Source organism: Tenrec ecaudatus, chromosome 7 (assembly GCF_050624435.1).
Source record: "Tenrec ecaudatus isolate mTenEca1 chromosome 7, mTenEca1.hap1, whole genome shotgun sequence".
Taxonomy (NCBI): domain Eukaryota; kingdom Metazoa; phylum Chordata; class Mammalia; order Afrosoricida; family Tenrecidae; genus Tenrec; species Tenrec ecaudatus.
Window position 1 is genome coordinate 23,532,788 of NC_134536.1, and position 27,970 is coordinate 23,560,757.

Here is a 27,970-nt window from a genome sequence, read left to right on the forward strand (position 1 = left end):
CCAGGCATGTGGGTCATCTGCAAATCTCCTAATATACAAATACCCGCAATGACTCTGAAGGCCTGACAAATGAGAGCTTTGCACCCCATTTGTAAGCTTATGAAAAGTACAAATAAATCACGTTTCTACAAAAGCTGGGGATGCGGCATGTTAGCACATGAACATCCTACTCGTTTGGTCAAAGTAAACCACCTCCTGTATATATTTCAGATTCTTATAGCTAAATATAAGCAACAATTCAATCTGGCCATTCTTCTGTTCAGTTATCATACTTTTATTCATTTGCATTCCCCCCTTCTGTTTTCCCTCGTTCCTTACCATCAGTCTGAGGTCTTCTCCTTTGCGTAGGCGTCTGGGCACACATGTGCTGTTTTTCTTCCTTAAACTGGATGACTGTGCGATCTCCGTGCCCTTTGTTGAAAGCGGGTTTCCCCATTTTACTGAGAAAAAGCTGTGGGCAAGAGGCCCAGGGAAATGAGCATGCTAGGATTTTAGCCCCCAATCCTGTGCTTGCCCTACCCTGAAGTCGAGATGGTCAAAGAAAAGAAATACAAAGAAAGAGCCAGAGCTGTGGGTCAGAGCAGAAGCGGCACGGTAGGGATCCCTTGGTCTGCACCTCGGGGTCATCTGAAACTTCCCAACTTTGTCATGGCCAAGCAGGAATTCCTCGGTATGGTCAAGCCCCGTGAGAAAGCTCCCAGAGCCCTCAACCTACCATGAGTGTAAAACACCAACAGTGGTGAAGGCCTCAGCTCATCACCGGAGCCACACCTTCTATCCTAGCGCTTCGCAGTGTCTCCCATGAGAGAGAGAAAGTCTACCCCCACACCTGACTTGGAACTTGCTTTTACCATCAGAAGGCAATGGAAGTGGTGATGAGCCAATTTCCAGAAAAGCCATCCACCTGGCCTTCTGTATCGCAGGCTATCTTATCCCAGTTAGGCTCTTAGTGACGGAAAGAACCTGCTTAATCATCCCTTCCCATATCAACCAATATTAAGCATGTTTAGCCAGGCAATACTAAACGTGTGAGCCAAGCAGTCAAGATCATCTGCTCCAAGGTGAGTCACAAAGGTGAATCCAGCAGAGATGAACAGTGCCCTGCCCAGATGAGCTGAACCTGTAAGCTAAATCAATGCTCTTTGTTGAATTGATTACTGTGATGAAACCTTAAGATAACTGGTACCAGGGGCAACAAGATATCATGTGACTGAGCCTGCCACGTGGCCTCCGTACGGGCTCAAAATAATCACTTACTGTCACAAAAGACACAAAGCAGCAATGTTTGTCAACGAAGTTTTCAGACCCGCTTTGGAACCATAGGATGAGCTGCTAACTTCAAGGTCAGAGGTTCAAAACCATAAGCTTCTCTGGATTGAGACTAGGAAGCCCCATACTGGGTCACTGAGCTGGAAATGACTTCGTGGCCATTGTTTGATTTTAATTTTGTCTTGGTTCATAGAAGATGGTGTGTCGCCAGCGGTGTTTCACTATGTTTCCATTCAATTCTCAACTAATGAATTCAGAAAGGCCTCTGAAAACATTTTCCTTCTGAAATTGAGGGGCAGGTGGTCAAGGGAAAGCTACATTTAAAAATGGTATAAATACATTACTATAGATTGCATCATCAGATACACTATATGCACGTTATAAATGTGAATGATACAGAGAAGAAACAAGGTGAAGGTGTAATATAAAAACGTTTCCATTTGTACTCACTACCATTTTCCACTATCAACAGGTTTCAGAAACCAAGCGTATTTTCTTAAGAATGATTCATGTGAATATTACTTGGAGATCGACAGATGTTTTGAATGGGCATTCATCCGAATGTTTCCATTTCCTTTTGTTTTGACGAATTCTATTTGGGGGGAAGGATAGCTTCATATTTCATAGCTCAGCTATTAACTTTAGAATCAAGTAACATTATTTTCAACAGTTCCCCAGTAGATGGATTCAGACATTTATTAAATCTACTACTAGTAACTAAAATCCAATGAATGAGGAAAAGGCACATTATTTAAGAACTGAGGCTAAGAGCGGATTTAAAAGGGGGAACTGTCATGAACCAAATGCCGGCAGCATCTCGGTAGTAGAAACAAACAAAAGGCCCAGGAAACCTCACATACATTTCTTTAACAGCCAGCACTGTTTTCCATTAACAAGCCGTCTACCTATAAAGGAAACCGGGAGTTATGTAACTGCGTGCACATGTGCCAAAGGCAGAGAGGTGCAGAGACATGGGCTTGGGAAATTAGAAACCGTATTGGGATGGAGCAGAGAGGCGGCAGGAACGATGTCAATGTATCAAGATATAGGTCCCTTCTCGATTTTACTGTCATAAAGGTACATTTGGCCCTCGGATTCGGTCAGGGAACGCGGCTGAGAAACGGCAACATCACCATGTGTTAAAATTACTTTTATTTGGGATGGAAAATACAGCATGTGACCAGGTTAGATGATGACCTGTGATGAGCTCTTCCGCACATATTTCAAAAGAACGACACACTTATTTCTCCTTTGCTGTTACTGCAATAGGCTTATTTGTCTTTATTCAGATTCAGGCGAAGGTTACAATGTAGTGTTTTAAGTAGCTGCCCCTTAAGCGTGGAGGGCACTTGGCATACAAACACGGGCAGAAAAAAACAATTCGTACATAACTTTGCAAAGTAAGAACACAGAAGACACCCAATCGACAACGTGGCGTTCGGCGTTCGGGGGTCTTTTCCTTGGTGTTGGTGCCTGTCTGGGTGGGATGTGGCCTGATGGAGGCGCTATAGACTTTGCCGACTACAGCTGCATCCAGCTATTTCCAACGCGATGGATGGAGATGGCTGAGGTAGAAAGGTGGTCACGGCTTCCCCTTATATAAAACAAGTTTCTTCTTCTCAAAATATCTATGCTGCAAATAGACACCCTCGTCCCCCCTCCCCCTCTACCCACCCAACCTATTCTAAAAGAATAGCAATTTCTAACTTTAAGACTCCTTTCTGGCCAGTTCCCAGCTAAAGAGACCCCAAAGTTTAAGATGTCCTTTAAAAAGATGTTTGAAAAGCACAATCGACACTGGAATCAGATCAAACACGTCACTGTGACTCTTTTGTGTTTTGGTTTGTCTACATTTGGTAATTAAATAACATATTTAAACGGGGTCAATTCCATGTGAAATCAGAAACTGACCCAAATGCCTCACTGAATGCACTCAAAGCTACGGGCAGGGTACCACCACGTAAGCACTGATGTTCTTCTTTAGAATCCATGATAGAGGTGTTAGACAAACATCTTCTCAAATATATTGATCAAATTAAGGATATTTAAACACCTGTTCATTCACCCACCAAGGTGAGATGACATAGGCACTAAATTGGATCCGTGACCTCTTAGCATGAACATTACTGCGAGTTTCAAGTATTAGAAAGGGCTAGAAAGGCATGCGCCATAGCAAAAGTGTCTTCAAAGGGAACTAAAAACAATATGCTCCTATGAAGAATCCTATGAAGGTCTAGTGTGAATGTGTGAGTGAAAATCAACAGGTGTGAAGGAAGAAGGGTTATCTACGAAGTCCGTGTCAAAATGAACAATTGCTTCACGGGGCAACCTTTGGTAGAACGATCTCTGAACTCAGAATTCTGTTGTACGTCTCCCCTCATAGAGACTCGGACATGAAATAAGGAAACTGTGACTTACTTTTCTAAGGAGAGAAATCAAAGGCAGGGGGAGCTCCAGGGGACCTCTCCTGGTGCGGATCAAAGTGATCACATGAAGGAAGTGGGCGATGCCAAACAAAGTTCACCTGTACCCACGGAGCTGCAGTCTACTCCCCACAGAGACGGAATAGATGACGGAAATATGTGAACCTACTGATTTGGCCAAATTATGAAGAAAAAAAAATACAGTAAAATCTACTTGGTCATATGGCAGATGAATAAACGTAATGGTGAGTGGGTCAGAAAGATACATGAAATGATTGTACAAGGTTAAAATGAACAGCAGAAGGAATGTAAAACTGAAAAACTTTCTGATTCTTATGCAATGCTGGACATGATTAATTAAAATGTATACGATTAGAAAGCCCCACCCCTGTTCCCAATGCTGTATACATTATACAAATCAGCGACAAATGTATTACCATTTCCAAATACCACTCTCTTCATTAATTTACAGTTGCATAGAAAGGGACGAAGAAAATAATATACGGTTATTATAAAAACAAAAATATCCTTTTCTCTTTGGATAGTCAGTGTTTTACTCCTCCAGTAGAACACACAGTCCCCACTCAACGGCACGTCACAGAGCCATGCAGCTTCTGATTAAATGGAGCTTGGAATTGGCGTTTGCTGAAAAGGGCAATACTGTAATGTCAGGAAACGTTGATTGGCTGGATGACTACTTCACATTGCCTGTGGGAATGGAAAACAGCACCGTCAGAACAGCATTTAGGTGACACAATCCAGGGAGCAGCGGCCTGTCAACTCCTTCAGAAAGGGAAAGTGCTCATGCCAAACCCTTGTCATTGCGTCCAAGGGGCACCCTTGGGGTTCCCATGTGACTGTGGCCCCATCAGCTTTTCATCCTTGCAGCTCTTGTCAAGGATGGAGCCCAACTGGACACGGAGAGGATGCAGCTGTTTCCAGCTGGAGGTACCAAAGGTAAGTGAGCTCCACTGGTGTGAGAAGCCAGTCTCTCCCCAGTGGACTCGGGCAGCTTCCTGAAGAGGGGAGGCCCTGACCCGTGCCAACCCCAACAGGGACTCAAGAGAAGAGCCCAAGACAGGGGTTATAATCCAAAGGTCTACGCCCTGGTGACAGCTAAAGGTTTGGGGGACAATGTCGGAGGCAAGAGAGCATCTAAATCTGGACCACCCTCGGGCAGTGGCACAAGTGTTCAAAAGTCAGGTGACTTGATGATTTTTAAAAATTATTTCCATTGGAAATAGGTTTAAACACCAGTCTAAAAAGTAATCCAAACTGGGCCACAGCCTTGAACCAGGAGGGCCGCTCAAGATCCAGAGACAAGGTCGCGTTCCTTGTTCCCATGGAACTGGGTTCCTGGAGTTTGGGAGAGCGGCCAAGCAGCCACTGTCCTAGCCAGTCTCCCAGAGACCGCAAACTCATTTGAGTCTAGGCCCGATGCTCCATTTGCCGTTATGATTCAAGTTTGGGCTCTGGAGAAATGTATGTCTAGATCTTGTGGGCATTTTACAGGGGACAGACGCTCAGCAGGCATTGAGGGTGTTCCCACTGGGATGCTGGCATTGTGCTGGCCTCTCTGGATACTGACCCGAGATGTCAGAGACATCTCTAGAATGCGTCTCCCTTCAACATTATTGTGACAAAGGCCAACCACCAAGGTCGGTTCAAAGTACTTGGGGGACAGAGGGTGAGGGAGAAATTCATTCTCTCTGGGAAAGGAGAGTGTTGTTACATGTTCATGTTTCTCTTTAAGACAGCTCTGGTGCGCATTCATGACAGACATACAGACTAAAGCGATATTTGAGTTATTTCTGTGTGCTCTACGATCTCTGAGAATTGGATGTGGTGATGACTTTTCACGGGATACAAGCAAGGTATCGGCAATGCATGACCAGAGTTGAAGGGTGGAGAAAAGGCATACTGCGGGGGGTGGGGAGAGAGGGAAAGAGCGCGCTTCAGCACGGAGTTGGATGTTAGTTCCAACCAGTAGGCAAGAAAAAACAACTGTATTCCTGGACATATATAAAAAGCAAAGAAATTCTAAACATTCGTACCGGGAAGTGTCTGAGAATTTAAAATCTGTATCTCCCACCCGAGCTCTGGCCCCAGCACGCACAGGCTTGCCTAGTCCACAGACTGCTCCAGAGGCCCAGTGACCTTTCACCCACCGCATCCCATTCCTCCAGAGACCTGCAGAGCCCTGGTGCTGTGCCCACGATCCATGTCCCCTAGTTCCTGAAAGCCTTCCCCTGTGTCTTCTGGCTCATCTATCCTCACGGGCTCTGCCACCAAGTCCTTGCCTTGCTGCCCCCTTACGATCTTCCTGTTCACCCATAACCTCTCACACAGGGCTGTTTTCCTCCCCACTCCTCAGGCCTGGGGAATGTCTCTTGCTCGTCCCTCATTGCAACTCCCAAGGTATTTTCTCTCTCTCTCTCTCTCTCTCTCTCTCTCTCTCTCTCTCTCTATCTATCTCTCTCTCTCTCTATATATATATATATATATATATATCTCATGTCATCCCAAGTCATCTTTGATACTGCACCCATTTCTTAAAGAAGAAATGTCTCGCTTTCATGAACTATCACCTACATGAATGCTGTTTTCTAAAAATCTGAGCAATTTCAATGTAGATGATCCTCACAGCCCTCCAGCTCCTTGGTTCCCCCAAATCCTCTCCTCCATGTCCCGCACCCACCTGAGGCACTCAATCGCTGGTCCAGAGATGGACCGTGGCTAGTGCATGTAACCCCCATCCTTTGACTTCCAATCACCCCACCTTCGGAGAACCACTTCTCTACATTCCAGCCTCAGGACATCCTGGGACTATTTGACGCCACAATCCAGGGACCCTGCCATCCTTTATCCCCTAACTCTCATAATAGAAATGTTTTGCTTCTCTCCCCACCCAATTTAAATGCCTGAGTTGATCATTCCAATCACTCTCCTATCCCAACTCCCTTGGTTCCAATACTGTTATGCCAGAGCCTCAACTCGGTTAAATCCAACACTCGACAGACCATGATGTCTGTGCTCTTGTGGTTGAACGTGGCCAGAGAGCAAGACACGGCTCTACACCCTGGTCTCACGTTCATGTGCAGGCAACCTATCTGGGCCCTTAATGCTTCCCGAGTGTTCCATTCCATTTCCCCACTCCAACTGCTCTCCTGACCCACAGACACCAACCAGAAATCCTCCAGGCTCTCCTCAAACCGGGGAACCTCCTCTAGATCCTCAGCTTCCAGAGACCCAATAAGCAGCAGCCACAAGAGGCCATCCACACACCCTTGCCTGCCCTTCCGTCACCAGACATGGACTGCCTGTCTGCGTTTCTAGGTTTGATCCTAGGCCCCTTTGCCAACAAGGCAAACTAACTCGTAAGATTCGCTGTCTCAAAGAAGGCTCACCCACAAGCTCATCAAAGAAAATGTTCTCCAAGAATCTACCGTAGCCTTGTGATACTTTCTCAGTAAGAGTGCCTGAGAAGGAAGATAGTGCCACAGGGCTACCTCGGCCAGTGGTTCTCGGAACATGTTAAATGAAAAAATGAGAGCTTTTCTGCGCCCCTTGAAAGTAACAGAACCATCGCTGTGGTGCCAGTGAATTTTTCTGTAAAGCCAAATTTCTGAGCTAGAGACTTTAGGTGGCTATTTGGAGGAACAGTGGCGGCTGTGTCCACCCTGGTCCTGGGCAGAGCATGGGCTCTGCTCGGTGGTGCGCAGTGGGTGCTGACTGGAGGGGCCTACGGGTGAGCGAATGGGACGGTGGCTGGGCCGGCGCGCTTTGTGATCCTTAAGCTGCTTGGGCCCGCACACGGGATGACATTCAAAAGACGGGAGGACAGAGGACCGGGCACTTTTGGCATCTGGGAGGTGCCCTCGCCTGACAAACTTGTATTGAATCAAGTAGCATTTACATGTCCAGGAAGTTTTCTTATTTGCATGGTGGCTAAAGCAGCACAGAAATCAATGGAAACTAATCCACTTAGTCTGAGTCAATGGACTCATGAACTCTTACCTGTGGCCTGCTGGGGAGATTAGCTGTAAGAGAAAACAAAAGAAATGAATTGAGGGGTGTGTTCTTTGCCTTGCTGGTTCAATGTTCTCGGGGACACCCATGTGGGGCATGGACCCTTCCACTCAGAGCAGGATCATAGTCTTCCCAGTTGCTCAATGGAAGCTTAATAAGAAACTCTTCTTTTGTGGGGGGAGGGGGGGAGGGGGAGGGGGAATAGGAGAGCGCTCAGGGCGTGAGAGACTAATGCTTTAACACAGGCTACATCTTTGTAGTGAGTTTCTCATATCCCATATGGTTTATGATGCAGAATTTCTACCAAAATATGTAAAACATATGCTGGCTCTTTCAAATAAGTGCACACGAACGCATTCCGTGAGCACTTAGTTTTGCAAAACTACATTAAAATGTCACATTAAAATTTCCCCATGTATAATCTGCTGATGTTATGTAGATTTTGCTAAATAGTGCAAATTCTCACCACCACGGTGCCAAGAGCAAAATGAAGGGTCTGAAGGCTTTGGTTTGTGTCTTCCTTGTCCCCAGGCTGGGAAGACGGGATTGGCATCAGGGAAACTCGTGGCTGTCGAGGCTCTCTGACATACAGAGACCCTGCTGGGCATCAGAATGGAGCTGTCCCCACCGGCCTTCCAACGGCTGACTTTGGGGGAAGGAGATGGCCAGGCTTGTCTTCCAAGTAGCCTCTGGGTAGACTAGAACCACCCACCTTTTGCGTAGCAGAGGTGTCTGAGCCCTGTTCGTATCATCCAGGGGCCACCTTCCATCACGGAAGGGGCTAGTCCAATCTTAGCTGCCTTTTGGACACACGGCTAATAACAGTGTCTGGAAAGGGCCCAGCTAAGAGGTCACATAAATCAGAATACGGTGTCTAATTCCACTTGGCACCAGTGTGGTCAATTCCACGCTGGTCCCAGTGCCCAGGATGGACACAGAAGCCATCCTGATGAACCTGCCACCACATCCCTCCTGTAAGACTCCATCATTTCACCTCCCCTTTCCTTGCTCCAGTTAGAGGAAAATAAAGCATTCTGCCTTCACTAGCAGTAACATCTAAATCAAAGATGAATAGTCCCTGACCATGCAGGCTGCTGCAACCCATCTGTGTCCCATGTTTCTACTCGGAGGCAGATAAAGACACCAGTGATCACTCAGTGGTTGCTGAAGCTTTGTGACAAAGATGAAATGTGACATGTGACCTTCTAGAGGGAAAGTGTGCCCCAGGACTAGGCCGAAACAGGTGTAGTTCTACCAGTTGTGCAAGGTGACTGTGCGGAATCACCTTTCTCATCCAGTAAACAGTTACCGTCCAGGAAACCCACAGGGGCAATTCCACACTGTCCTAGAGGGTCGCTGGGACTCAGAACGGATTGAATGGCAGGGAGCTTGGTTTTTTATACCATGGGCTGAAGGAACTGCTCTGTGGGAAAACGATGTGGCAGCCAGCTTCCCTAAAGATGTGTAGCCATGGGAACCCTATGGGAGGCAGTTCTAGTTTGTCCTGTATGGTCATGATGAGTCAGAACCAACTTAACAGAATGGGTTGGATTGGGTTTCGTAACAAATAGAGCAAACAGCGAAACCTTAGACAGAAACTTAATCCCTTTTGCTCCCAAGCAAAAGCTTTTTTTAAAATGGAAGACAATGGCACTCTGGTGAACAACTCATATAAATAAATTTTTTAAAAGGAACTCAGGAAGTAGAGGGCCTTGCACTTCATAATCTCAATGCTCACTATACCCAAAGCCACGGTAATCTCCAGAGCCTGGTAATGCCAACACAGAACCCAATGGGGCCGAACTGGGAATGCAGAAATAAGTCTATCCACCTAGGAAGAGCTGACCTTTGTCAAAGGGCCAAAAGATATGACTGGGAAAGCAACAGACATAACTGAATATTAATATGCAGAACAGTGAAATAGGACCCAGCTATCCTACCCCATACACAAAAACAAATTCAAGAGGGGTCAAAGATGTAAGTGCGAAACCTAAAACTAGAAGACCATCAAAGGAAAAATAGGGACAAACGTAGAGGGGCCTCTACTGGGCCTCTACATGTCCAACATAATTCAAAACAGACAAACCGTAGGAGACAAACAGCAAGACACTGCTGCGTCTCAAAAGCTTCCATCAAAATGTGAGCCCACTTTGGACATCACAGAAGGTCTCTCTCCTATCACACTCCTGCCCAACGTTCTTTGGGCTTGGGGGATGGCACACTGGGCTAATCTCTACCCTGGGCAGAAGACCATGACACCTCAACAGCAAGAAGACCAATAAACCAATGAGCAAACTAGGCAGGAACATAAAGAAGCACCTTACTAAAGAAGGCCTTCAGTCGGGGAGCAAACGTGAAGGAAATGCTGGTGGTGGTCAGCCATTCGAGAGCTGAAAATTACTACCACAACAATGAACGTCACCTCACCCCAGCATCCAGAGCAAAGGTCCACAGATCCGAAAGTGGGAAAAGGGGAAATTATTGTTGTTTACTTGGTTTGGGATGTTAGATGACTGTTGGAATTCAAATTAATTAAATTCAAAATTAATTTTAAGAAGCCAATTCACAGTGAAAAAAAAAGCTTGGGGGTCCAAAATCTTTGTCTCTGAGGAAGACAAACCACAACAAAACACTGGTGGAAGGCAGGCTGGGTGGTGGGGTACACTGAAATTCTCTGCACTGGCACCTCGCCAGGAGGACACAGCAACACTGCTGCCCTGAAATGCAACATAAATCCTTAAAAAGAGATCTTTTAAAGCCCCCAGATTCAAGGGCACAAGCAGGTCCAACAGGGATAATCATTCAAGATGGAGCCATTCTGAAATGCGATGTGTAACAAAAGGAGACGCTGTTAAAACATTTAAAAAGTCACGTGTAAGTAGGCAATTCGTGCCAGTAGGATTTGTGAATACAGTTTCATTTTAATTCCAAGACTGCCAGGAGTGGCAATTCACTTGTGGTCCTGCTAATTTTTAATCCACAATGGATCAAAAGTCAAGAGGAGCACATGGATCAATTCACTGTATGCTGGTGACAAGCAATTGTAAAGTTCTCATTAGTTACAGGGGCTCCAGGGACTGGCCGGGAATTGGTAGGTTGCCAATCCGATTTGCTCAGATAAACCCTCCAAAGGTGGTCAGCAAACTTCGTGAATACAAGAGGCTTATTAAGATGTCTGCGAGCTGAGAGACTTAAAAAGACCAGTGAAACAAATGAGTCCCAAAGCATCTTCTGGGTATCATCGAGGAACATTTCAATAACAAAACCAGCCTCATTAGAATACATAAATCATTCATTCATTCCACGCAGGGATAGGTCTCATGCACCAACTCTACGTCAGGTGCTTATTTCTCTTCTGCACCAATTTAAAGTGATTTCATCTGTTTAGGGGGAAATTGATAAGGTGCCAATTTTGCAAATTAAGCACTGTATTTTCATGGAAGCAGATTTGGGATATAACCAATCAAAATTTGGGATATAAATACTACGTTGGGCAACTGAAACCCAAACTAATAAACAGAGCTTTAGAAAACAAAAATAACCTCTAAATTCCAAGGGATTCTAAAATATCATGTCATTCCTTGCAGAGAATGCACTTGAGCTCTCTAAAACACATGGCTAATAAAGAGCATGCCCGAACTCTACAAACACTACACACACGTCTGTGAGACAAGTATGTCTGAGAACTCAGCCAGGTTCTCCTGGAGATGTCTCCAGGTTCCATACTACACCCTCACAACTGGGACCACCACGCAAGAAGGGGCTACCAATGCAAGGGGGAGGTTAAGCTCTGCGAAGTGAGTCCCATATAAAATGTATGTTCTTTTCTATATTAATAGCTAAGAAGATTTTCTACCAACTGAAATTTTCTCCTTCCCTTCAGAGTCTATAGCTGAGATGAACATCTATCTTTTTAAATTCCTTTTGTCCTGTGACTATAACTATTAAGTTGTAAACCATATTAATTTAAAATAATTTTGGTCTTTTATATTATCTAGCTACCAGGATATGCCTTTGTAAAGATTTAAGAGTAATTGCTTTAGAAAACTGACCTTGAAAAAAACTCATCATGAACTGATGGTTTAACATTTTTAAACTGAAATTCTACATTTGATATCCACTACAAGGTATCCATTTCAACCTATTTCCATGGTAGCACATATAGCTGATTTTTAAGTTCAAGATATATCCACTCTATTTCAAAATCTGTAAGTCAAAGTTTGTTTGAAAGTCTCCAGACTTCTCCAGACTTTCAAACAAACTTTGACTTACAGACTTTGTTCATAACAAATTATTCACGCATTTTGATGTAAACTGAATGAAAAAGTAATTTCATTTTGAAGATCTGGCTTATAAAGGGTATGAAAATTGGCCCTTAAACAACATACAACTCAGAATGACAATCTCTTTAAAAAAATCAGGCTTGAAATATAATCAGTATAAGAGAGTCAATCTGTTCATCTGCTATGATAAAGATTACAAAACCTAGAAAGCAATCTGACTGCATGTAGTCTTAGACTGAGTTTTCAAAGCTTTTCTGAGGCTCATCACGACCCAAAAATGTGCTTTCAAGTAAGTATGTATACAGGTGCATGAAGTAAGTATGTATACAGTGCATGAAGTAAGTATGTGTACAGGTGCACGAAGTAAGTATGTGTACAGGTGCACATTCCTTTGTGGAGGGTGAGGATGGAGCTTGACAAAGAGAAACTATGATTCAGAGAACTTTGAGAAGCAGCCTATTTCATTCATAAGTTACAATATAAAAGGATATACTCACAAATATAAATACATATGTTTATGTGTTTCTGGAAACTCCATTAGAATTTATAAGCAATGTTCTAAAATTTCAGACAATTACATTTTATTATTTTTTATAATTACATTTAAAATAGTTATTTCACTTCCGGTTAATGGTGGTGTTTTGTAAACATGAGAGTAATGTTAAATAAAAGATACATTTAATGAAGACAATATACCTTCCCGTGCCTATAGTCAGGACCATATGTCCATTTGATGCATTTAGGATTGCAGGTTAAGAAGAGAATGAAAAAACGTGGGAGCAGGAGCTTGTGTAATACGTGTGTGTGCGTGTGTGCGTGTGTGTGAGTGTGTGTGTAAACATGTATACCCACTTCTCACTTATAAACAAGGTTAGGTTCCAAAGACCAAGAGGATGACCATGTCATCACATCCAATTACATCATTACATAAATTTCAAACCACCGAGAATCATGGCCCACTCAAGTGGACACACAATCTTCTCTACTAGAGCAGAGGTTACTCTGATCTCACACCTTAGCATTCATTACGGCCGTTAATGAGCAGAACAGTCAGACAGATATTTTTGCTTACTATTGTCATAAATGCAAAAGAGCGGATCAGTGAGGATTAAGGGTCAACAGAAGACCCACAACAACTCATTCCTGTCAAGTCAATTTCCACTCATGGTGACCCCCAGGGCTCCCCAGCAGAACTGCTCCCGGGGTGCGATGAGCTGCAGTCTCTAAGGACACAGATCATGAGGCCTTTTACACCCAGGCGGCACAGCCGGGTGGATCCCCACCACCAGCCTTTCAGTTACCAGCCTTTCAGTTTCAAACTGCACTGCCTTACATAAGGGACCTTACATATGCATTTGCTATGCATGTATGTATATGATACTGACACAGACTAGAATATTAGGTTAGTGCCCCCCCGCCCCCAGCTTTAACATCATTTTGAGAAGAAATCATTTAAATTTACAAGTAATATCTTCTTCTTTTAAGAGATTATTTAAAATGGAAATGTAACAATAAGCAACACGCGATCTACAACAGGAAACTAACTGTCTGTTTGAAAGAGGCAGAGGATTTTCGGACAAGGCTGCAGTCCCTGGAGACCAAATGCTGACACACTGTATCAATAAATCCGTAGAGAAGAATCCTGATAGAATTTTCCCCTTGGATTTGTACTGTTTTTATTGGGGTATTTCTTGGCTTTTGCTTGCTCACATGGTCATAATCTGCGATGCCTTATATTCTTTGGCCTTCCCACAATGGCTCTTTTATTCCATAAGAAAAGAAACCATGTTGGGGAGAGAAAATCCGAAAATAATCCCTTTCTATACTCAAATCCAACGACAGGATAGAACTGAAGAGAAGAAATTATATTAGCAGAGGCTATTTTTGTGTCTTCTGTCTTTGACATGCCGCTAAAAGCTCTCCTTTGAAATAATGTGCACCCCCCACCCCCACCGCCCGGGTAGCTTGCATCAAAGAGAATAATTTTTTTCTAAAAACAGACTTCTTGTTTTATTGGCCTTCATGTTATCTCTCATAAGGCATATTGGAAAAGCTCACGGAGCAGGACCACACTGGCCCATGTCCCCGGAATGTGATGCTATCTATGTTAAGCTTCATCTTCTTTGTCGACGTGTATAACGTTTGGCTGCTTTTCAAACAACTATGCAATCCTGTTTCTAACAGGAGTTATCTTTCCGAAGAAGACAAAGGGCAGCGGGCAGGAAAAGGAACCGGGAAAGAGAAGGCACAGTGGGGGCTGAAGCTCACGCCTTTGTACTTACGGCAGCAGCGAGAGGGGAACGTGCTGTTGATCTGCTCCATGACCTCGGTGAGGTCCGTGCTGGTGTCATGGGGGGGCGTCAACACATCTCCGGCCGCTGTGACAGCAGGGACAAAGAACAAGGCAGAGCCCGAAATCAATGCCCAGCCTCTGACAAACCCCACGCTTCAGGAGAAAAGGGGCAGAAATCTTTCTAGTAGTGTCATTGGAATGGAATTAAAATGGGCTAGATATTTGGGGAGGGAAAAACCCAAACCAGCTCAGCCTATACAAATGAAAAACGAGGGATGCCACCATATTATTTCCATGTCTTCATGGGAAATCTGTTCATGTCACAGCTCAAATTCCTTTTTCATAGAAGGAAAAGTATTCTATCGATTCCTTTTTTTCTAAATCCGTCTTTCTCTTGGGAGCCTTCAGCAGAGGCTGACATAAACCTCTGTGGTGGGCAGCACAATTCAGCAAAGCAGCCTGAGACATTTCTGCAATGTGCCTTGATTGTCTTTCCCCTTGGTCACTTCTTCCTCTCTCCCTTTCCTCAGACTCCGTCCCGGGTGCAGCTCCCGCCAGTCTTCCGCTGCCCTCAGTGTCCTTCCCTGCAGCCACTCCTGAGACTCCTTTCGGGGGGGAAGGGAGGAGAGCAGGGGGCCCAGAGGTTTCAGCACAAGCTCGGGCTGTGAGGGCCTGCCTAGCAAGGAAGAGCTCCTTCTGGTTCTTACGTTTTTGGGGGTGACGGTGCCATCACCACCCGGATGTTTCGTTAAGTCTGGAGTTTTATCTCCCTGTCCCCGGGTCCATAGTGATCCCAGCATGCTCCTTGTCCCTGTGCCACCTAAGCAGGCTCCGTCCACTTGTAGCTCTCCTTCCTGGAAGGCATCCTCTTAAATTTTGTTCAAGGTCAAAGTATCGTAAACTAACCTTTTGCAATTTGATGTGCGTGGAGGTCAACAAAGGAAAGAATCAAACTCCCTGCTATCAAATCAACTCTGACTCACAGTGACTGTGGGTTTCAGAGGCTGCCAATCTGTAGGAGAGCAGACAGCCTCGTTTTTCTCCCACCACACAGCTAGTGGGTTTCAACCGCTGACCTTGCCATTAAGACCGCACTATGTATAATCTACTCTGCCAAAGGGGCTCCTCGTGTGTTTTTTCCTAAAAGGAAGAGTCAACAATTTTCTTGTTTTTAAAAAAAAATCTTGAAAGAACATTTTCATTCTTCTTTGGATGAATGAACACATTGAAAAATATCTCCCCAACAAGTTAAGTTGGTTAATGTTATTCCTGAGTATTTGGACATCTCTAAATGGTGCAGCAGGCCCCTCCTGTGACTCATGACAGGCTGGGTGTGCTCTCGGCCTCAGAGGGAGGCTGCTGAGAGCAGCAATGTTTCCAGGGATGTAGATGAGCAAATGGACTGACGCATAAATACGTGGGGTAAGAGTCTTTTGTGTTATATTCTGAATCTGTACACACACTGCATTTTAGAACCAGAAAATAAACTACTAAGGAGTCGATCTTAAGGCAAATTGAATCGAGTGACTCATCCCAAAAGGAGGAGGACCATCTTTTTTTCCCCTCTTTCACTAAAAGTCAAGTCGGTACCATGTGATACACATGCTCGAGCTAATTTAGTCTAACCTTAGTCGGCTGTTCCCCATGGCTCAGATGGATCTGTACTTAATAGACCAGAGAGACCGTATGAAAACTCCCTGGGCCCTAAGGTACCAGCTCCTAAGAATATGGTTTCCGAGGGAAAGCAAGCAAAGGGCAGAATCCACGTCACATGAAGACAGCTCTGCCTGGGGACACTGACCTGACTGCTGGAACGGCGGGCTGGGATCTGGATCAAGTGGGTAGCTCAGAGCTGAATGCTGAGGTGAGGCCCAGGGGGAGACACCATTGACTCGGGGATCCGATTCCGGCTGCAGGCACAATCGGGAAGAAAAGCGGAGCAATGGCTTAAATGACTCTAAGAGAATCACTGACTTTTTATCTCCACCTTCCCCACCACGGCTGATTAGATCACGCAGAGCCGTTGGCTCTCTTACATTTTCCAATCCAGTTTACCATCAATTGGATGGCTGCTCTAGTCTCAAGACAGCCCTCCCCTGGAAGAATGCACAGGTCACGCTGCCGGTTGTATTTATCAATGTCAGTTGGGTCCCTCAGCATCTTCTTCCACGGTTTCCATATCAACCAAGTGAATTTCGAAACATGTTCCATCACTCTTGAAAATATCAGCACTGCTTCTAAGACAGCACTCCTTGCCACTGAGTCAATTCCCATCCACTGCAAGCCCAGGTGTTACAGAGTAGAAATGCCCATGGGATTTTGAGGGTGTGGTGGGGGTGTGGGGGTGTGGTGGGTGGGTGTGATCTTTGCAGAAACAGGTGACCAAGTTTGGGGGGGTTTTATCCCCTCTCCAGTTCAAGACAGTAGAAACCGGAATACAAGACTCAGGGAGAGGTTTTTTTCCGTTTCAACCTCTGTTGTTATTTGCCATTGAGTTGACTTTGATTCATAGCAAGCCCAGGCAACTGAGGAGAGCTGCCCCATGGGCTTTTCTAGTCCGTCACCTTTACAGGAGCAGACCTTCAGGCCTTTCTTTGGCGGCACTGCTGTGTAGGTTTGAACTGCCAACCGTTTGATTAGTAGACAAATACAAACCACGCAGACCATTAAGGGACTTATTCTAATACAGCGCACACATTCAATTTCAAAATCACAGCCCGTGTTTTAAAAGGCACATCCCTGGAGAAGGACCCCCTGCTTGGGAAAGCAGAGGGGCAGCGAAAGGAGGAAGGCCCTCACGGAGATGGATGGACACCGTGGCTGCAGCAACGGGCTCAAGCACAGGAACCATTGTGAGAAAGCGCAGGACCTGGTAGCATTTCGTTCTGTTGTGCACAGGGCCACTATGGGTTGGAACCCACCTGAGAGCAGCTAAACTGCAATGACATTATTCAAGGCAGTGTTAGAGAGCGGTGAAGAGCAGGGTTGCAGAGTCAGATGGCTTCCATTCAGATGCCTACGGTGCCACTTGGAAGCAAGCAAACCACTGCTCACAGAGACACGCTCCAACGCTTTCTGTCTGGCATGCGCCTGTGCATGAATGAACTAGAACCCAGTAGCAATACTCTGTGGCCTCCCTTTGTGTGATCAAACTAGAAAGCTCACTCCAGTGTTAGGGAATACGGGAATTACAGCATTTCTGGTGCAGATTTCCCAATGTAATCTATTAATTGAAGTCTGATAGTTTCTTTTAAAACATAGTTGGCTTTTCCATCTACCATACATACTCATGTAGACGCCAAGTTTTTCAGCATAATTTAATTCAGTTTTTATGGTAAAATTAGGCACCTCGGCTGATATTCGGATCGGCTTCTACTCGAGTATATACGGTATGTCTGGATTTCATGCTACACCACTCAGAGGAAAGCACTGGTGCCCAGCTGGGAGTCCTTCAGATAGCAGTGATATTTACGAACATTACTGTGCCGTTCTGGAGGCGCAGGAGCCACGAGGCAGTGCTGCCTAATGGGATGGAGAGGGCACACCGACCTTTCGCTTTCCCCAAGGGCATCAGCAGGTGATGCCAAATAGAAGTTCCAGTGGCGCTACTTTCCTCACCGCTTCTATCTTTGTACTGGTTGTTAACACTCACACCTTGTCTTTGCTAAATAAGCGATTTCAAGAGAACATGAAGTCCCTTCCCCTCCCCCACCCCCACTCCATGCAAGCATCCTTCGGGACCTTCAAGGGCGCAGTTCTAACAATGTCATTTCTGCAAGCATGTGGCCAACACTGGCAGAAGAAACAAACATTTGGGAGACTTATAACAATGCATGGGCCACTCTTGGAAAACAATGATCCTGTTGTGGTCGAATGATGTGGTCCTGACTTAGGAGCCCTGACGAAGCCCTTCCCTAACAGGAGCCATGCTGAAATGAAGACAGCCAGACAGAAAGGGTATGGTCGGCTCTACCAGCCACTGCAGCGGGACTTCAGAGGTGTTTGGAAGGCTCTGAGCAGGTAAACGACACGGGTTGCAATGGTGCGAGGATGGTTTCTCAAAGATGAACCAAATCCCGAAGGGGAAAGTAGTTTCTGGCTTTGATTCAATCAACACTTCTGGAGAAAGGTTATTTATCTACTGTCAAGGGCAGCAGCCAGAGGAGACGTGGATGCTGACACCAGGGGCTCTTCCACGGAGAGAATGCTTGGAGCTACTCTACCTGCAACGTGAGGTTGAAGCTACATCAACCTGCAGCTGGTTCTGGGTCAGGCTCCCATGCTAACGGCTCCGTGGCATCCCGTGTAGCATTCCCTATGGTGCCTGTGTCTTCATATGTGATGCAATCTGATCCATGGAGAGCTGTCTTTGGTCCCTAGCAATATTGCAGGTACTAGAGAGTCAGGAACTAGTCCTGATGCCTTTCAGTTTTTTAATTCCAGAGAACAAGCTTTGAAAACTATAGGCTATTAGTCATCCGTGAATGATGAAAGCAATGTGCTGGGTCCTAAGCAGTCACCCAGAAAGCAGGGGAGAGGGAAGAAAAAGGGAAGGAAGGGCAGCAGAATACGTATGGCAAAGGGCTGGGGGAGAGGCCTTGGGGGTGGGGTGGCGGTGAGCAGCTTAAACTGTTGACTACAAAATCGATGATCTGAAACATAAACCCCCATCTAATTTACAATAAAAAAAAGATAGAGACTAAGGATTGGCCTTCTCTGTGGCAGTTACATAATCCTGTCAACTTGAGCAAAGGGGTGGAGTCTAGCTTGTCAGTCAGGTCGCAGCTTGATAACTTCAATGGAGATCAATAGCTCACTGGGGGCCAGACTCACTCTCTCTGCCTTCCCTTTCCTGCATTTGAGACACTCAGAGAGCTGGCACTGGATCCACAAGACCTTCTATCCACTGGCCTGTGATCCTGCTGCATTCGGAATCACTGCATGTGCTGCGTGAGTCTAAAGAGAATTTATGGACTAATATCAGACATACGGGCTAATATCGGACTTATGGACTTGATCCGGACTGGGATGTTTCCTCAATATACAATTGCTCTTTTATATAAAGCTCTTTCTTATACACATGAGTGTTTATGAATTTGTTTCTCTAGTAAATCTGGACTAACACATTCGTCACCAGGGCAAATATTGTTTTGTATCTATAACACATACATGATTCAACATATTGTAAGCGGTGTTAGTTATTGCCATGACAGCTTGGAAATACATGCTCCAAAGCATAGCCCAGCAGCAGGGATTCATGGTAGCAAATGGATAAACATCTGTCACGTAACTCCTTGAAAACAGAACACAGGGTTGCAGGAGTCGGTATGTCGTTGGCAGGAAGAAAGGATTTAGAGCGAAGCCTTGGGTCCGTCTCTGCCCTCTGAGTTCCCACAGATGTTTCCTACGTGTAACTCATTCCGGTGTACTTTACCGGATCTATTTCCTCAAACTATTCAGGGCTGAGATAGAGCTGAGTGTTAAAGCGGAAAGGGCACTTTGAAGATGGAACGTAATGTGCCCATATCATTAATGCCCCAGGCCCACTGCCACTGAGGCGACTCCAACTCATCGGCTCCCTTCAGAGGGTTTCCGAGCTTGCGCAACTTGGCAGGAGCAGACAGCCTTGTCTTTCTCCCTCAGAGCGGCTGCTGGGTTTGAACCCCCAAATTTGTGGCAAGCAGTCCAACCGCTACCGCGGCAGTGCTCAGGGTCCCTCCTCAGTACCGAGCGAGGCACACAGGTTTTCGTGCCGGCTAGGATTCAATGCAGGCACATTTAAAGGCTGTGACATGGAGAGCGGATTGCTCTCGTCACCCTGACAAATCTGGGAGAGGGGACAGGGAGCGTGGGCACAGGGGAGAGGGAGTGTGGGGGTGTGCTGGCTTCTGCACACCCACCTGCTCCAGCAGCTGTCGCAGCCGGTGGAGCTGAGACTCCAGCTGCTTGTTGTGGTCCTCTAGGATCTGCATCCTCGCCTCCAGCCGCCCTTTGTGCTGCCGGAGGAGCTTGGCTTCTGCGATGAGTTCCGAATCCTCAGATGTGTGATGGGGAGACACAATGGAGTCTGGGGGTGAACCAACAGGGAGCCCCCTTTTAAGGTGTTGCTCCTTCAGTTGCTCATATTCTATCTGTAGATTCCTATTGTGTGAAAGAAAAAGAAAATAACTCTAATTAACATTGGGTCCGTGATCATCTCTCCAAATAGCTCCGTGGTTGTTAGTTGTCCTCAAGGCAATTCTGACTCATGAGGCCCCAGGGGTGCAGGGTGAAGCTGTGTTCCACAGGCTGTGACCTTTTAGGAAGCGAGCCTCCAGGCCAGTCTCCCACATCGCTGGGGAGGAGCAAACCACCAGCCTTTTGGCTCGTAGTGGAGACCTTAGTGGTGTGAGCCAGCCGGGCAGTTGACCAAATACAGTAAGATGTGCACAGCTGGACCCTCAGTAAGGTAGAAACCAAAGCGCCAACATTTTCCACTGAAACAGCAATGGAAAAGCGACAAGCCTGCATCATCAAAGGTAGAAACCATGGACATTAAAAAAAATGTGGAAACCTTGCGAGATGTGGAAAAACAAGGCAGTCCTGTGGAGTAACAGCTCTCGCAGGTATCACTGTCTGCCTAAGGAATCTGAATTTAGCTCGCACGACTAATTTCCTCCAAGTCTGAGCATCTGTTAGCCGTGAGATAGCAAGCAGGACCAAAATCATAGCTTTAAGCAAGTGTTCTAATAGGCATAATCGGTGAACCCCAAAGACTACTGTAATCTGCAGTCTGTGTCCCAAGCCTCGACCCCGCCACTCCTCAGTCATCCCCAAGAAAGGGGCAGGGGGCCTTTCAAGTCAGCAGCAAAGACGTTTTTCAGGGACTCGGAATTGACTCCGTGGCAGCAAGCTGAGTGATTGAGCCCTGCCAGGGTTACCTCTGTTCCTCTTCCAGGTCAGCAATGATTTGCTCCAGTTCTCCCCGCTCTTCCCTCTCCACCGACTTGAGGATCTGCGCAGGGCTCTGCGGCTGGCTCACCGGGGACTCCCCTCCGAGTGTCTGACAGTACTGCTGGATGAGGGCGTGTTCGTCCTCCCTGCGGACCAAGGAAACACACAGAGGCTCAGGTGTGGACCCAAGGCTGTCTCTGGACACTGGGAGGAGCAAACGGTGATCACATGACTTTGGGGCCAGGTCAGCCTTAGGGTTTAGTAACTCACAACCTGTCCCCACAAACCCTGGAAGATATTCACTGATTGTTGTGAGCGGCCTTCCAGCCAGTCCTGACTCACGGTGACCTCATCCCAATGGAACCAAATGCTGCCCGGTCGTGTTCTATCCCCACGACCAGTTCAGACTGGACCACTGGGTTTTCACTGGCTGATATTTAGAGACAGAGCACCAGACTTTTTGCCCTGGTCCACCGTAGTCTGGAAGTTGTACTGAAGTCTGTTGGCAGGGTTGGCAACATACACGCCTTCCCTGGCAGGTGGGTGGTGGCAGCCCAGGAAGTGTATTGGCTGCAAAGCAAACCCACGTCTTCCACGTGGAAGGCAAACATTCCAGCACTGAGGAGAAAAAGGAAAATGGCGACGACAAACTCACCGCCATCGATTTGACTCTGACTTCCAGCAGCTCTAGAGGACAGGGTACAACTGCCCTTGTGGGTTGCTGAGACTAACTCTTTACCGCGGTAGAAAGCCTCATCTTTCTCCTGTGGTACGGCAGGTGGCTTCAAACTGCTGACCTTGCAGTTAGCAGTCAACCTGGAAACACTACTCCACTAGGGCTCCCCACTGGTGTTAGTCATCTAATAGAGTATGCGTATTGAACATAATAAAAAGTTAATTTAATGGCTATCACAGGTCAAATCAATAGTTTAATGTCAAAAAAGTAGGTCCTGAGTTCACGTTCTTGAACATGTGGTGGAAGGCATCTTTGTAATCATGCCTTGACACCCATAGACTCCTGGATGTGAATGATTCAGCCCCAATTAAAGTCAGAGACATGCAGTCAGATATTTTACATGATATTATCAACATGCTGCTTCTAGGATCAATCCTGGGCCATTAGCAAAAGAAGAGACTGCATTTAAACTCACTTGGCTGCTTCTCTAACCAAGTGACTTATCCATCGTGTGGTGGAACTAAGGCTTGACGTCAACAGAAACAAGCCCACGTGGGCACTGTGGGTACCTATGTGGGAAGGAAATGCTTATCAGCAGGCCTGGAGGCCTATCTTTCCCTTTACCGGGAAGACCCTGTAGGATGGGAGTCTATCGTTCACACATTCCTTTAATGAAATCACTATCGTCAGGGGTTTATGGCTTGTCAACATGCAAATGACAATTTCTTGGCTGTGGAGAGAGCCGTGCTATGGAATGCTTCCAGCAGATCGCCCCTGGCTGGTGTGGATGGATGGGTGGGTTTGCAGCCAATGGATGTGTATAGAGGATGGGGCGCCAAAGAAAGCTTGTTCAAGGCCGGCAGCAGGCGACATCACCTGGAAACCGTCCGTGAAGCACCAGCCCCTTTCTGCCTAAGCCACTGGCTGCATGTAGCCCTCAGAGGTCTTATCAGTGACACTGGGTGTGGACCACCGTCTAATGCAGCAAGAAAGGAGGTGACAAAGGCACGGCAGTCCCGGGCCGCCCCCGCTCTGCTCCTGCCTCGCCATGACTGTACTCTAAACCTGCTAGCTCTGCTTGCCACTGGTGAGGCCGCTGATCCGCGACACTGCTTTGAGCACTTGGCCTTTGTGTTCCTCAGGTTCCCCTCAATGCAGAAGGGGCTGGAATTTGTGGGTCTGCATTAGTGATTTCTTAGACACTGTATATCCTGAGTTTTGAGATCACACAGATACTATGAGGCGAAGAGGAGGAAAATGAGCGTTGTGCTTATCAAACAGCCAAAGACAGGCTCCCAACGGGCTACTAGATTAACTTTGCTCCTTCTATTCAATAAACCTATCAAAGTTTTTAATAAGCCTTGTAAACTTATTGGGTGAGGTTCCCGGCTGGTACAAATGGTTTGCACTTAGGTACTCACCAAAAGAGTTAAGATTCTAGCCTATCCCATAGTGATGTGGAAGAAAGGCCTGGCGTTATGCTTCCATAAAGCATACAGCCCAGAAAACCCTCTGGAACAAGTACAGCCTGGAGTGGTTCCTGCCTATAATGCAAATGACTGCTCTTAGTCGGAATCGCCTTGACACAAGGAGCTTGGTTTGGGCTTTTGGTAGCCACTTGGATAGGATCACTACCTAGTCACCCAACTACCCTTTCCTGCTTCCATCAAATGACCTTAAAATTCATGGAGGGACCCTGAGAGCCCCATTTCAAATGAGAATTGGGAACATGGATGGGGGTAACACCTGAAATAAGCAAAGACACCCCCCCACCACCTGTTGCTACCCTTTCTAAAAATGCAGCATCGCTGGGAAGGAAGTGAGGAGTCTCTAGAAGGACCATACCCGCTCCTTGGACTAGAAGCATGATGATGAGAAGAGGGACTGGGGGCCACACCCTGCAGAGGGGCTGCCTTTAGGAGCAGATCTAAAAGCCCCTGGCTTCCTGTGTAGCAGGATCAATCCGGAACGCTGGCAGGGATGTAGAAGAGAGTTGTTTGCTTGATAAGAGCTCACTGGTCCAGAACCTAAACTTCAATCTTTCATGAGGGGAAGAATAAAATGATGAAGCTAATGGGCAATCCTGCCAGGACCTGACTTAGCTACTGTGGGTCTCTGGGATGCCTAGAGTCACTGCAGCTGCAGAGAGAGTCAGTAAGGAGAGAGAGAATGCAAGGTGCAGACGTTGATGGGAACAGTATAATGATGCAGTGGATACAAAATGAAGAAAGCAGACAGTGGAACTTTATGAAAATAGTTCTCAGGTTGAAAAATACCTGAGTCCAGAATGTGAAAAGATTTGAGTGTCTCTCCTTTAGCCCTCCCCGTTCCCCACTCCACCAATCAGAACAACAGCAACAACAACAAATCATTAGTTGGTTTTCCAGTGAATTTTTTTTAATATTTTAAGGCTAGCAAAAGCATCGGGAGCAGCCAGCCAGAAATCAAAACAAAACATTAAATTACCCACAAAGGGAGACAGAGGCACAGCCTCCTACCTCGCCATCATAGTACATGGCGAAAGATAATGGCGCCATGTTGAGCGTCCTAACGAAGTCCAGCAGTCACTCATTTGTCCAGGCAGAGAAAACGCCTCATCCATCCAGCAAAGAACAGAAAGAGGCAGTCAGATCATGTCACGCCGGCGGAATGAAAGGAGATGGCAATCTCAAAGGCTACAATATTTCTGAAACCAATGGATTCTCCTCTTGGTTAAAAAACACTAATTATATACTCACTTTGAAGAACGTGGATCCCTGTGTGGCCCGTACAGTTCACGTGCTCAGCTGCGAATGTAAAGGTGGGTGGTCCAGGTCCACCCAGAGGCCAGGCAATCACCAAAAGCCCTAGGAGCACCCTTCCACTCTGACCCCCGGGATCACCATGAGACACAGCCAGCTCAGGGACAAGAGGTGTTAAGTTGTGTGGCTGGTACGGGGCTTTCTGTATCACACCAAACGCTTACAACATCTGTGACCTGGGGATTATATAAGGCCTTCTCAATAGTAACCCCCATTGCTATTGAAAGGACCATGGACTAGCAAAAGGACAAAGACATCTGTCTTGGGAGAAGTACAGTCAGAAGGGTCCTTGGAAGCAAGGATGGCAAGACTTCATCTGATGGAATGTGAACATATGGTCAGTAGAGACTAGAACCTGGAGAAAGATATCACTCAGTAAAGTAGAGGGGAAGCCAAAAAGAGGACGGCCTTTGACAAATGGACTGACAGTTGGACTAACAGATGGGTTGACAGACGGATTGACCACAATGGACCCAAACATAAGAACACATTGTGAGGGTGGTGTGGGACCAGGCGGTGTCTCACTGTTGTACAAAGGCTCGCTGAGTCAGAACTGACTCAATGGCACCTGACAACAACAACAACAACAAACCTCTGTTTCACATATCTTGGGGCTGAGTATTTACAGTGAACCAAATATACCTACAAACCAGTTAGGAAGAGAAGAAAGATGCATTTTATCGTCAACTTTTATACAAACTGACTTTGGAAGGTAGTAGTTGATGAGGTTTTAAAGGTTGTAATTATCACCATTGCCATTTTCATTACATTCTTCCAATAAGGTATCTGGAAGGAGCTTAAGTCCATTTAAACAAAAGTAATACCTTTAGAAATCATTTATGGGTAACACACAATCAGAAGTACAAAGTGTTTTTTCACAGATTATTAGGTCTATGTGTTCAATATAAAAACACATACATTCAAGTTCTTAATTATAGATAGCCATAATCAAGAGCACACTTTTAAAACACAGAGAGCACATTAGGTTCCAGATAGGAATCATTAAATGCCAATGGTGTGTTTAAAACTAAAATAGAAACTTGCCACAAAAAATATATAAGCCTACTTATCTTTTTTATTTTACATCTATGAAGCATGCATCCACGATTATCTGGGTTACAAAATGAGTGTGTATTCAGATGACAAAATAACTGTGATTCATTGAATGATCTCTGGAAGTAGGCAAGAAGACATAAATGAAATAATAATAAAAATTTCCTCCCCTATGCTGGTCCTATCCGAGCTTTCGGGGATGGACAGTAATCCCAGTGGAGCGCGCCAGCCTTCCAATCTGATCCTTCCGTGTCGAACTGCACCACACCAGCACGGAGTGGATGGACTGGTGTGCCACCCTGGCAACACCCTCCCTTAAGGTCTGTGTCAGCTTGGCAGGAAGACATAGACATCTCTCATGCTGTGAACTAGTAATAATGTCATCACCGCCATGTTGGCATCTGCCATGAGCAGCAAATCCGTTGCAGGAGGTTGTGCATGTGACTGGCGATGGAGTGATGGTGTCGAGCAAGACTAGATGGATCTGCAGGGCTAGATGTAACATTCTCATCAGACGAAGCTCCCCCTTCCCACAACAGCAGAGGTGGTCCACCGGGGGGGGGGGGGGTGTTAGGCACTAGGCTATTTGCGGTCTGAATCCCAGCTCACCACTTACTACCTCTAAGACCCACACTCTTCGTTTACCTCTCAGTAAGATGTGGGCACAAGGATAGCATCTCAAAGGGTTTCTTTGAAGATTAAATCCATTACAATGTAGAATGTGCTTAAAACAGTATCTGGCCCACAGTGGCTATGGTTGTATTCTCTAGCATTATTATTCAACAGAGTATTTCTGACATAGCTCAGCAAAGAATTACCAAAACCTCAATTCAAGAGGGGCTAGGGATAAAGTTGGTAATTTAAGAAAGAACAAATTCCAAAAAGTATTATAGACACTTGCTAATACCATATTTGGCTTATGGCACTCAGAGCTGTGTTTCCATCTTTTTCTACATGCACAACATAATTTGCTGATACCAGGATGTGGGCTCCCTTAAAATACAGATATGAGACTAAAGCAGAAGAGCCAATGCTGCCACGAGAAGTCACCTAACCCTTGTTCAAAAGTTTCTAATACTGGGGTGGGCGGGGTGCAGTACTGAACATTGCCTACTAGTCTACTGTGAGGCTCCTGGGTGGTATACATGGTTAACTCTCAACTGCTGACCTCAAGGTTGGTGGTCAGACCCAGTGGCACTCTGGAGAAAGGACTAACCTTCTGCTTCTGTACAGATCCAAGCCAAGAACGTCCAATGGATCACACTGGTACTCTGACACCCCTGGGGTCAGTACAGGTTGGAATCCACTCTCCTGGCGCAGTGTGTGGGAGAGGGTATAAAGACTCCACCAACATGGGAGCTTTGGGGAAGGTGGTGGGGTGAGCCCCATCCTGCTGTTGCTCCAAAGAGGGCCTTTACGGAACAGGTAAACTCTGAGCCCCGCGGAAAGTAAAAGAGGAACCGTTGAGCGTTGTGTACAGCAACCAACGTTTCCTGGCAGAGCCCAGGATCCAAGAAGATACATGATTGGATGAGAATCAGAACGGGAGTTGGAGAGATAGGAGTGTCCCCTCCACACCCTTCCACACAAGCCCGGGAGGGCTCCATGGACTGTAATCACTGTTCTTCTCATAGGTCTCAAGGGAGGAAGGATGGTAGGTAGTTGGAGAGCAGAAGAAAATGTGGGGATTACAAAGGTGAATGACTTTGGTTCTCTTTTAGTTTTTAACCGTCATGCCTGAGCAGCCAAGGGACAACCAGAAAGAAAACCCGGAGCGGACACAGCAACCCTCCTTTCGTCCATGGACTCGAGCCTTGCTGCTGGTCACTGGGCATCTCTCGAAATACGCACCGGCCCTTGGCCTGAACGAGTCCTTCGTAGGTACGTCTGCTATCGAACTAAGGTGGTGAGGAGGTAGGCTGATGAGCATTTCAGTCCTTGGGGGGGTGGGGGGAAGCTATAGAATTCAAGGTTACCTCTGCTTAACTGAAGGTTTAAATAGGAATGTAACTGAAACCACCCACCCACCCACTTGGAAAGAGTACAGGGAGGGAGAGGAAGAGAGAGAAAACAACAGGGAGAGGGGTTGAGAGAAAGACAGACGGATGTTTTGGTGTGTGTGGAGGGTGAAGGAAGGATGGCCTCTCTTTAAGACATTAAATGGGTCCTTACAAATATTAGCGTAAACAATCTCAGCAGGGTCTGGGACT

The 27,970-nt window shown here is 46.2% G+C and overlaps 1 protein-coding gene across 5 annotated transcripts in view; it reads right to left on the reverse strand.

The window, feature by feature from the left end:
- Positions 1-2,403: 2,403 nt before the first annotated feature.
- The window catches only part of UTRN (utrophin), a 593,146-nt gene continuing 567,579 nt past the window's right edge, over positions 2,404-27,970 (reverse strand). For 3 of the 5 annotated variants that reach the window (XM_075554428.1, XM_075554429.1, XM_075554431.1), the window contains exons 70-74: positions 21,218-21,376; positions 20,198-20,438; positions 16,099-16,207; positions 14,287-14,382; positions 7,662-7,732 (exon numbers count right to left, since the gene is read on the reverse strand). In XM_075554428.1, coding sequence (XP_075410543.1) covers positions 7,677-7,732; positions 14,287-14,382; positions 16,099-16,207; positions 20,198-20,438; positions 21,218-21,376 — 661 coding nt within the window. In that variant the 3' untranslated portion in view covers positions 7,662-7,676. Of the gene's footprint in view, positions 4,401-7,661; positions 7,733-14,286; positions 14,383-16,098; positions 16,208-20,197; positions 20,439-21,217; positions 21,377-27,970 lie in introns of those variants that run through there. The other 2 variants (XM_075554432.1, XM_075554433.1) reach the window with 2 other exon arrangements.